This window comes from Myotis yumanensis, unplaced genomic scaffold, assembly GCF_028538775.1.
Source record: "Myotis yumanensis isolate MYYU_CA2020_CCGP unplaced genomic scaffold, mMyoYum1.0.hap1 SCAF_22, whole genome shotgun sequence".
Lineage (NCBI taxonomy): Eukaryota > Metazoa > Chordata > Mammalia > Chiroptera > Vespertilionidae > Myotis > Myotis yumanensis.
The window spans coordinates 3,223,595-3,234,396 of NW_027223773.1; the positions used below are offsets into that span (position 1 = coordinate 3,223,595).

Here is a 10,802-nt window from a genome sequence, read left to right on the forward strand (position 1 = left end):
CTACATGACTCCCTCTGGCCCGCCCGCTCTGCCATCCGATTCTCTGCCACAGGGGCGCTTACCATGAGCAGGCGCTGGGATAAAAATAGAGGCAGGCGGGGGAGCTGGCACCGGGCTCACCGGGTGGCAGGCGGTGGCAGGCAGCAGGGCTGGCAGACAGCTGCGGCCTCCCCTCCCCCTCTTGCTTCTACCCCCCTCCTCTCTCTCTCCTCCTGTCTCCCACTGCCTTTTCCCTCCTAGACACCCCTCCTCCCCCCTCCCCCCTTCCCAGCGCACAGAGCACAGATCCTCGGAGCAGAGGGGCTAGAGAGGATGGAGCGGCTGTGTGAGGGGCTCCTCCAAGCCCCCTGACCGTTTAAGAGCCCCCTGCAGCGGGGCCTGGGGTGGAGGGAATGCAAACAGCCCTCCTGCTCCTGCCGGTGGGCTTCCTACAGCGAACATTCCAGCTCCCAGGAGCCTCCTGCCCGCTCCAGCCTGGAGCTCACTGAGAGGAGGTACCAGGCTGCACCCCATCTCAGGGCCAGGCTGCTCCCCATCTATGGCCCAGGCTGTACCCCATCTATGGCCCAGGCTGCACCCCATCTCAGGGCCCAGGCTGCATCCCATCTATGGCCCAGGCTGTACCCCATCTATGGCCCAGGCTGCACCTCATCTCAGGGCCCAGGCTGCACCCCATCTAGGGCCCAGGCTGCACCCCATCTCAGGGCCCAGGCTGCATCCCATCTATGGCCCAGGCTGCACCCTACCTCAGGGCCTGGCTGCATCCCATCTATGGCCCAGGCTGCTCCCCACCTCAAGGCCAGGCTGCACCCCACCTCAGGGCCAGGCTGCGCCCCATCTCAGGGCCAGGCTGCACCCCACCTCAGGGCCAGGCTGCACCCCATCTCAGGGCCTGGCTGCACCCCATCTATGGGCCAGGCTGCACCCCATCTCAGGGCCTGGCTGCACCCCATCTATGGCCCAGGCTGCTCCCCATCTAGGGCCCAGGCTGCACCCCATTTCAGGGCCCAGGCTGCACCCCACCTCAGGGCCAGGCTGCACCCCATCTATGGCCCAGGCTGCACCCCACCTCAGGGCCCAGGCTGCACCCCATCTATGGCCCAGGCTGCTCCATCCCCCCGGCAGCTCCCACACCCACCTGCTCACAAGCTCCGGCTGCCCCACAGCTCGGTGAGTATCTGATGTGAGTCAGAGAACCCGGAGCTGCCACAGAGCTCTCCCCCTGCCCACACAATGCCTCTCTCTCTCCCTCTCTCTCTCTCTCTCTCTCTCTCTCTCTCCATTGCTCTTGGAATAAAGATAAAGGAAACAGACGGAAAGACCTCAGAGGGAAAGAGATCCACCAAAGAATATATATGCACAGGCGCCCAGCCCACGGACACAGACAATAATGTGGTGAAGGCCTGGGTGGGTGGGGGGGAGCGCGGGGCAGGGTGGAGGGGGGCAAAGGAGAGGGAAATAGGAGACATCTGTAATAGAGTCAACAACAACAACAACAAAGAAGAAGAAAGAAAGAAAACAAACAGAAGAGAAAGAAAATATCAATGCTCAGCCATGAAGGGTCTGCTCAGTGCGTCTCTCTGCACCCTCCACCCGCCCCCACTTCCTCCGCCGCACCCCCCCCTCAGGGCTTGGGCCCCCCCTGGCCTCGCAGGAGCTGCTCCTCCTCCACCTGTTAACCCTGCTGACCCTTCAGGGTTCCCCCACCTGCCCTTGCTCAGACCGGCCCCCAGGCGCCCCTGGCTTGTTCTCTGCTGCCAGGGCCGCGCCCCTGCCTCCCAGCACCTGCCCAATGCACAGACTTACACTGCGAGGTGCTGTCACTGATTAACTGTCTGCCCCACGGCGTGGTCAGCCTGTGGGGGGGGACCCCGCGGTTCCGGGCTCACCGTTTCCCCTGCCAGCACAGGCCGGGCCCCGGAGCGTGCCCAGTGAGCGTTTGCCGAAGAAGTCAGCGGGTTAGTTGATGACTGGCAGCTGTGCCGATTAGCAGGGCCATCGTGGAGTGAAAGTGAGCTCAAGAGGAACCAAGACCAGCCCGGCCGGTGCGGCTCAGTGGTTAAGCACCAACCTGTGAACCAGGAGGTCACAGTTCAATTCCCGGGCAGGGCACATGCCCAGGTTGCAGGCTCGATCCCCAGTAGCGGGTGTGCAGGAGGCAGCCAATTGAGGATGTCCCTCTCTCCTTGATGTTTCTCTCTCCCTCTCCCCCTTCCTCTCTGAAATCAATAAAAATGTATTTAAAAGAATAAAGAAAGTTTAGCTCCTTTCAGCCAGTGCCACCTTGGGATCACGTGTGATCACGTGTGATGCAGCCAGCTGACCTCTGACCCACTGCCCAGACCCCAAGGCCCCTCCACCTGCCTCAGGACCCGGGCCTCGGGTCACCGCAGGGTCACCAATGAATGGTCGGCCCAAACCAGTCACTGAAATATCAATCACGGCTGTTGGGATAGTGGACGTAAACTTTGATTTCTGTTTCTTTATTTTTATTGTTTACTTTAATATTTTTAATATTAAAATACAACATATTTCTTGGTGGGAGGAGGTTGCAAGAAATATTAAAATATAAAAAGGCAAAAAAAGCCCTGGCTTGTTTTGGCTCAGTGGATAGAGCATCAGCCTATGGACTGAAGGGTCCCGGGTTCAATTCCCGTCAAGGGCACATGCCCTGGTTGCAGGCTCGATCCCCAGTGTGGGGCATGCAGGAGGCAGTCGATCAATAATTCTCTCTCATCATTGATACTTCTATCTCTCTCCCTCTCTATTCCTCTCTGAAATCAATAAAAAATATAAATAATTTTTTTAAAAAGGCAAAAAAGAATCGCCTGTCATCCCTCCCACTGAAGCCGTCCTGGGACTTATCACTCTAACCGCCTTAGCTTTCCTTTCGCCCTTCATGTTTTCGTTTTCCCTGGCTCAGCTGACCCTGGTGACATGTGACACATTGGCATCGGCTGCAAGGCTCCAGGCCCTCTGCCTCCCAGCTGGCGCCCTGGCAGCCTGGTACTTTGCAGACCCAGGGAAAAGACTGCAGCTATTTTAGTTTATTTTAAATATATTTGTATTGATTTCAGAGAGGAAGGGAGAGGGAGAGAGAGAGAAACATCAATGAAGAGAGAGCATCATGAATCGGCTGCCTCCTGCACGCCCCCTACTGGGGGTCGAGCCCACAACCCCGGCATGTGCCCTGACCTCCTGGTTCATAGGTTGATGCTCAACCACTGAGCCACGCCGGCCGAGCTACTCTTCTTCCTCCAGACACTGCCTTGCTGAGGGCTCCCAGCACAGGCGCCATCCTTTGTGAAGCGCTCCCGTGGCCTTCCCTGCCCCCCCCCCCCCCCCACCACCAACCTGGGCGCCTCTCTATCCCAGCCCGGCACTGAAGAGCGCTTCTTTGCGCCACCATCACGGGCACGACGCCAAAGGCTTTCCAATGGAGAAGGGAAGGGGTCGTCTGCACTCACAGGCGAAAACGGGTTCGTTAAACGCAAAACACAAGCCTTTGGGTCTGGGGAACACGGAGACGCCTGCGGGGGGTGGAGCAGCGAGCCCTGCGGGCGGCTCTCGGGCTCAGCACCACGGCCAGCGCCCGGGCCTGGGCGAGCCGCGCGCGCTGCGGAGGGGAGGGCGCTCGGCGAGCCGCGCGCGCGCTGCCAGTGGGGCCCGACGCGCCCGCCAGTTTGGAGAATGGATGGGATCCAGAGGGGAAATCGTGACCCCGGGGAGACTTAACTAAGGTCTGGTAAGGGGCGCACTTATTGTGGAACGTGACGCAAGAAAAGGGGGTCCCTCTTGGCAACCCCCCCCGCCCCCGCCCCCAGCCGCCCCCCACCCCGGCCCATCAACACGACAAAGAACTCGACGCAGCATAACAGAGTGGCTGTGTTTAATGCTTCAAGTGTTGCTTTTCCTTCCACAGGGCTTTGTTTGAAAAATAACAAAATGAGGTAAATAAGTTAATGTCTGTACACGGTATAAACACTGTGTCGGTTTGCGGCGGCCGCGACGGAAGCGGCTGGAGACAAAGTTGCCGCGGTGGCCGCTGCGCAGCGGTGTCGTCCTGAGGAGAAGGGGCGCGCCGGGGGCGCGCGGGGCCTAGAAGCATTTGCGGTGGACAATGGACGGGCCCGCCTCGTCGTACTCCTGCTTGGTGATCCACATCTGCTGGAAGGTGGACAGCGAGGCCAGGATGGAGCCGCCGATCCACACGGAGTACTTGCGCTCGGGCGGGGCGATGATCTGCAAAGACAGGGGCGCGTCAGGTCTGGGGGCGGCCCGGGACCCGCGGGCGGGCGGGCGGGCAGGCGGCAGGGGCGCGGGCGGCCGCCCACCTTGATCTTCATGGTGCTGGGGGCCAGCGCCGTGATCTCCTTCTGCATGCGGTCGGCGATACCCGGGTACATGGTGGTGCCCCCCGACATGACGTTGTTGGCGTACAGGTCCTTGCGGATGTCGATGTCGCACTTCATGATGCTGTTGTAGGTGGTCTCGTGGATGCCCGCCGACTCCATGCCTGGGGGGCGCGCGGGGGAGCGTGAGCCGGTGCGGGGAGGTGGTGGGACCCGCGTGCGCGCCCTGGGGCCGGGCGGGGACGGGCCGGGCCGGGTTGGGCCGGGCCGGGTTGGGCCGGGTCGGGCCCAGGGGGGCGCTCACCGATGAAGGAGGGCTGGAAGAGCGTCTCCGGGCAGCGGAAGCGCTCGTTGCCGATGGTGATGACCTGCCCGTCGGGCAGCTCGTAGCTCTTCTCCAGGGAGGAGGAGGAGGCGGCCGTGGCCATCTCGTTCTCGAAGTCCAGGGCCACGTAGCACAGCTTCTCCTTGATGTCGCGCACGATCTCACGTTCGGCTGCGGGGGACCAGGGCCGGAGGGGAGCCTTCAGCGCGGGAGCCCGGGACCCGCGCGCCGCCCGCCCAGCCCGCCCAGGATGCCCGGCCGCCGCGCACCGGTGGTCACGAAGGAGTAGCCACGCTCGGTGAGAATCTTCATCAGGTAGTCGGTGAGGTCGCGGCCCGCCAGGTCCAGGCGCATGATGGCGTGCGGCAGCGCGTAGCCCTCATAGATGGGCACGTTGTGGGTGACGCCGTCGCCGGAGTCCAGGACGATGCCTGCGGGGGCGGGGCAGGGTGAGCCGGGCGGCCGGTGGGCGGGAGTGAGGCCGGCGGCCCCGTGTGCTCGGGCTCCGGCTGCTGCGGGGCGCGCACTGGGGGGACGGGGAGGGGGGGGCGGGCACTCACCGGTGGTACGGCCGGAGGCGTAGAGGGACAGCACGGCCTGGATGGCCACGTACATGGCGGGCACGTTGAAGGTCTCAAACATGATCTGGGTCATCTTCTCCCGGTTGGCCTTGGGGTTCAGGGGCGCCTCGGTGAGCAGCGTGGGGTGCTCCTCGGGGGCCACGCGCAGCTCGTTGTAGAAGGTGTGGTGCCAGATCTTCTCCATGTCGTCCCAGTTGGTGATGATGCCGTGCTCGATGGGGTACTTGAGGGTCAGGATACCCCTCTTGCTCTGCGCCTCGTCGCCCACGTAGGAGTCCTTCTGCCCCATGCCCACCATGACGCCCTGCGGAGCGGAGACACCGAGCGCTCAGCGCCCCCCCGTCGCCTGGACTCCCGGGAGGTGCGCGCGTCGCTGGGCCCCCGCGGGGACCCCGGCCCAGCCCCCTCCGCCGAGGCGCAGCCTGACCTGGTGACGCGGGCGGCCCACGATGGAGGGGAACACGGCCCTGGGCGCGTCGTCGCCGGCGAAGCCAGCTTTCACCAGGCCGGAGCCGTTGTCGCACACGAGGGCGGTGGTCTCGTCTTCGTCGCACATGGTGTTTGGTTTCTGCGAGGACAGAAGGGCCGCGGAGATGCAGGGCGCGTGGGGTCAGGAGACCCCGCCGCCCGCCCGTCCGCCCGCCCGAGCGCCCTGCGGCCGCGGGACCGATGGACACGCCCAGCCCCGCCGCGCATCAAGCCGGGGGAACCGGGAAGGGACGGCCTCCGACTGCGCTCCCCCGCCCGGGGCTGCGCTGAGCCTGGGAGAGGGACGCAGGTGGAGCCCACACTGGGAATCTCTCCAGCCCGGGGCCGAGGCGCACAGCGTCCCCGGAAACCCTGTGCCTTCGCTGCCGGCCGGAGCCGGGCGCCAGCGCCCACCCGCTCCAGGCCGGGGCCGCACCCGGGGAGAATGAGGCCCGATACCCACTCGCCGGGCGCGGGTGAGGGCGGAGGGAGCTGGTGGGAAGGGCCGCGATGCCGGGTCCCCGGAGGAACGGCCCCGAACGTTCCAGACTCAGCACCGAGCGCCCTTCGCCTGCTGGGAGCCGAGCCGGGGAGTCCAGGCCTGGCTGCCCCCTGGCTCTGGCGCTCGGTTGGGAGGCATTTGCTTTGGGGACGTTGAGACAAAACCTTTCATGCGCCTGGGCGCACGCTAACTGCGGGGCGGAGCGGCCCGCAGGGGGATGGATCTGCAGACTTTGGAGACATTATGCAAAGGCCGATTGATTGTCTCGCGTCTCCTCTTTAGACCAGGAGCGCGTGGCTCCGGGGCCGAGGCGCAGGGCGCGCGGGCGTGGGGGCTGATCCACGAGTGGGTGGGGCCTGTCCCTCGGTCCCCTTCCTGCTCCTGCCCTACCTGGGCGGTGGTTACACCTGTAGCTCTCCGGCTGGGGCCCTGGCTGCCACGGAGGGAAGCGAGGCTTCTCGGGGCGCTGTCCGCTGCGGTGGCCGAGGGCGCCCCCGCTCAGGGCTTATATAGCCCGTGGGCGCTCCCCTCCCTCCCCCGCGCCGCCCGCAGGAATGTCTCTCCCCTTCTCGAGCCATATTTGGGTGTTGGGCACCGGAGACCCTCCCTCGGCCGGTTCGCGGCCTGGGCCCCCGCCCGGGTCCCCTGCGCTGCCCATAGAAGGAGCGGCCTGGCCCGCGCCCAGGTACCGCGGGCCGGGCCGTATATGGAGTGTCTCCCGGGGCCGGGCGGCCCCTCCCAACCAGGCCCAGTGGCCCGCGGGAGGGGCCAGGGTGGAGCGAGGGTCACCGCCGCGCCTGTGGCTGCACCTGTCCTGCCCAAAGCCTCCCGCCCCGTCCACTCTGCGCGCACTGGGAGCTCCTGACGGCGACTCCCACGTTTCTCCCCTTCGCGTTCCTTACTCAGCCCCCAAACCTCCCTGGCGTCTACAGGGAGGAGGGAGCCGTGTCCTAGGGGTCCCGGGCCTGGGGTGCTGAGAAGATGGGAGAAGGAGTGACACCCGGTGTGTCTGGGTCCCAGGCAGGGAAGGGAGGCGACCCCTCCCCGGGGAACTTCATGCTGCATCTCCACCCCTGAGCGCCCCAATTCAGGGGGGCAGATCTAAGAGGTCTAAGCCGGCCCCCACCCCCACCGCTGAGAGGGCCGTCGGCAGCTGCCCCGCGCAGACAGCTGGCATCGGGCACCGAGGTTGAGGAGGGTGGGGCGGAGGCGCGGGCTCCCGGGGACGGGTCCAGCCAGCAGCTGCGGGCACCAAGCCGGGCACCCAGGGCTGCGGGCAGGGCCACCCGCAGCGCACTCAGAGGTGCCTGGAAAAGTGACTCCTATGGGAGGGTCTCTTCCTCGCGGGGTGAGGGGCCCCAGGTGGCGGTGGGCCCAGCTGAGCGCCCTACCCCCCTACAGGGAGGATCACAGAGCCTCCTCCTGGGACGCACGGGCGGTGGGCGCTCTGACGGGCGGAAGCCCTGCCACCCTGTCGATAGAGGACAAGGACAAGGACATGGCGCTGCTTGTGGGACAGGCTGCAGCGCTTCCTTCGCCGCAGGCTGCACACACGCATCTTTATATTTAGAGAACGAGGCTGGCCAAGGCCTGTCCACCTTGGAGTCGCCATCAGCAGAGGCTGGAGCGCTTCTATTTATACTGCCTCAGGGAGATGCTTCCAAACTTCCTGGGGTTTGGATCTGCCTGTGGGAAGGTGGAGTGGGGGTCACGGGAGGTCAGGCGGGAGCCGCCTGCCTCACATTCCCGCCCCCCCCCAGGACAAGGACAGTCCTAACCTCGCTGTGGAACACAAGCAGGAGCAATCTTCGGGCATGAACTCAGTGGCGTGCCTTTGGGGGATACATCAGCGATGGGGCGCAGGCCAGAACGGAATTGTTCATTTTTCTCAAGTGCCTACGTGTTCCCAAAATAGTCGCCATTCCCATTGGGGAACGGAGCCGGCAGCTGGGACAGGTGTGGGCCCTCCGGGGATATAAAACACCCTGAGGGTGGCTTTTCCTAAAAATGACCCACGTCAACTCAAGAACGAGGAGTGTGGTTAGTGCAAAGGGTCGTCAGTTCAAAGCTACGATGGTTTCATATTTAGCCTTTAGAAAAAACACGTTTATTTATTTGGGTCCTATTTCTCTCTCTCTTTTTAAATAGGAAAGCTTGTTTATTTTTTTGAAAAAATATATTTTAATTGATTTCAGAGAGGGAGAGAGAGAAACATCAATGATGAGAATCATGGAGCAACTGCTTCCTGCACGCCCCCTACTGGGGATGGAGCCCACAACCCCAGGCATGTGCCCTGACCGGAGTGGTACACAAGCAGAAGCAGGACCCATCAGTCCCCAGGCTGACACTCTATCCACTGGGCTAACCAGCTAGGTCTCTCTTTGTTGCTTGATGAGTCTGGCTAAAGGGCCATCAATCTTGAACTCTTCAAAGAACCAGCTCTTGGTTTCATTGATTTTTTTGTATTTTATTTTATTTTTTAGCCTCTATGCCATTTATTTCTGCTCTGATCTTTTCTTATTTTCTTCCTCCTACTTACTCTGGTCTTTTCTGGTTGTTCTCTTTCTAATTCTGTAAGTTGTAGGGCTAGTTTATTAAAATTTTTTCTTGCTTCTTGGAGAAGGCCTGTCTTGCTATGAACTACCCTCAGAACTGCTTTCACTGTGTCCCATAGACTTTGGGTCGCTGTGTGCTTTTTCATTTGTTCCCAGGAAGTTATTTATTTATTTATTTCTTGATCTCATTGGCAACCCATTCATTGTTTAATAACATGATCTTTAGCCTCCGTGTGTTTGAATGTTTTTGTTTTTACTGGAGTGGATTTCTAATTTCAGGCCACTGTGATCCAAGAAGATGCTTGATATGATTTCAATCTTCTTGAACCTGTAGAGCCTTGTTTTGTGTCCTAACATGTGGCCTACTTTGAGAGTATCTTAAAATTGATTTGAGAGAGAGAAAGAGAGAGAAACCTAGATTTGTTGTTCCACTTACGTTGGCATTCATTGGTTGACTCCCTGACCGGGGGTGGAACCCACAACCTTGGCACATGGAGACGATGCTTAACCAACTGAGCTACCGGGCCAGGGTTCACGTTAGCCTTTCCAATGATGTTGGAGGACGATGAAGAATGGACAGACCCACATTTCATTTTTAATACTTGTGTCCTGCTGTGTCATGGGTAGTGGAGATACTAGGAAAAAAAGCAAGGGGGATAGCTTCAATTTTGGTAGGAAGAAACGTGCTGTAATCCACTAAATACCTAATAACTTGTTGACATTTTAAACGGGAATGGAATTAATATTTTCCAAAATTCTTGCTCAAGGCAACTCCTCTCTCTCCTTAGCAAGCTTTTCTTTTTTAAAAAATCTTTATTGTTGAAAGTATTACGTGTCACCTTTCCCCCCCATTGCCCTCTTCCTCACCGGCTCCCCCGCAACAGCTAGCTTTGCTAAGCTCAGAGTCCACTAAATACACACTGCGAGCACTGAATACACAACTCTCAGCTAAGAAGCCTTCTGGGCCAGCAACCCCGGGAAGACGGGGCCTGAGAACACAGCTCGTGCAATCGGCCACAGTGGGGGCCGGCTTAGCCTCTGCTGGGCCTCTGAGTGGCTGCTCAGTCCCATTCGGGTCTTGTTGGACTCCTGGCTGAGGGACAGAGGCAGGAGCAGGCGGGAAGCCACCTCCATCCGTGCTCGCCCTGGGAGCACAGTGCTGTGCTCTCGCCGAGTGAGCGGCAGGGCCCAGAGCCTTGAAGAGTCCACACCACGTCGGCCGGGCGCTGGGCTGAGCGCCTGCTTGTCTGCAGCCTCAGCTGCCAGCTGTCCATTGCTCACACCTCCGTTCTCTCAGCCTCGTCCCTCCAACTCCTGAGAGAGAGCGCGCTGTTCAATAATAGTGCTGCCATAGGTAGTGTCCTACAGTCATTAAAAAATTGTCTCTTGAAGAAACCTGAAGCCATGGCTGCTCAAAGGCGATGAAGTTGGCCCTTGGAGGGGGAGTGAGAAGCCTCAGGTCTCACAGTGGCTGGTGGCCACCAAAGGCCATGGTACGTAAAGACACACAGCGCGTCTGTGGGATTAAACCTTCATGGGGGGTGGGGTGGGAGGGGCAGAGGCCGGGCGACAGGAAACACCGTCCACAGAGGCCCCTGGGAAGGAGTGATCAGGAAAAAGGCTGAGAAACACAGAGGGTCCTCGAATGGCATGGTTTCCTGCCACCTTTCGCTGCAGCGCTGATGAGGTGCCGTAGGAGCTTAAGTCTCATCTACTGCCAGGAGCCCTGTGGGAAGACTGGTTTCATTGGCCACGGTTCCGCTGCAGACGGAAGAACCCACGGACAGTGAGGGGGAGCTACTGAGCCAGGTTAGGGACACGCAGAAATGCTCACAACATCTCCCAACAAGAGAAGTCACAGCATATGGCAGATGCACAGCCCCCAACAGCCTAAGGTGTATTTCAAAATGGCCACGGGAGTTACTCCTGTTGGAGTCACAGGTTTACTTTCCCCCAGTCTCTGTCACTCACTTCTGCTCTGGTCTCTATTAGCTCCTCCCCCGCTGGGTCAGGTGACTG

At 60.8% G+C, this 10,802-nt stretch overlaps 1 protein-coding gene across 1 annotated transcript; it reads right to left on the reverse strand.

The window, feature by feature from the left end:
* Positions 1 to 3,872: 3,872 nt before the first annotated feature.
* On the reverse strand, positions 3,873 to 6,696 carry ACTA1 (actin alpha 1, skeletal muscle). Its single transcript, XM_070401255.1, has 7 exons — positions 6,619 to 6,696; positions 5,686 to 5,826; positions 5,238 to 5,562; positions 4,947 to 5,108; positions 4,657 to 4,848; positions 4,335 to 4,516; positions 3,873 to 4,242 (listed from the first exon to the last, which is right to left on the reverse strand). The coding sequence occupies exons 2-7, from the start codon at positions 5,812 to 5,814 to the stop codon at positions 4,099 to 4,101; spliced, it is 1,134 nt and encodes a 377-aa protein (XP_070257356.1). The 5' UTR covers positions 5,815 to 5,826; positions 6,619 to 6,696; the 3' UTR covers positions 3,873 to 4,098.
* Positions 6,697 to 10,802: the final 4,106 nt, after the last annotated feature.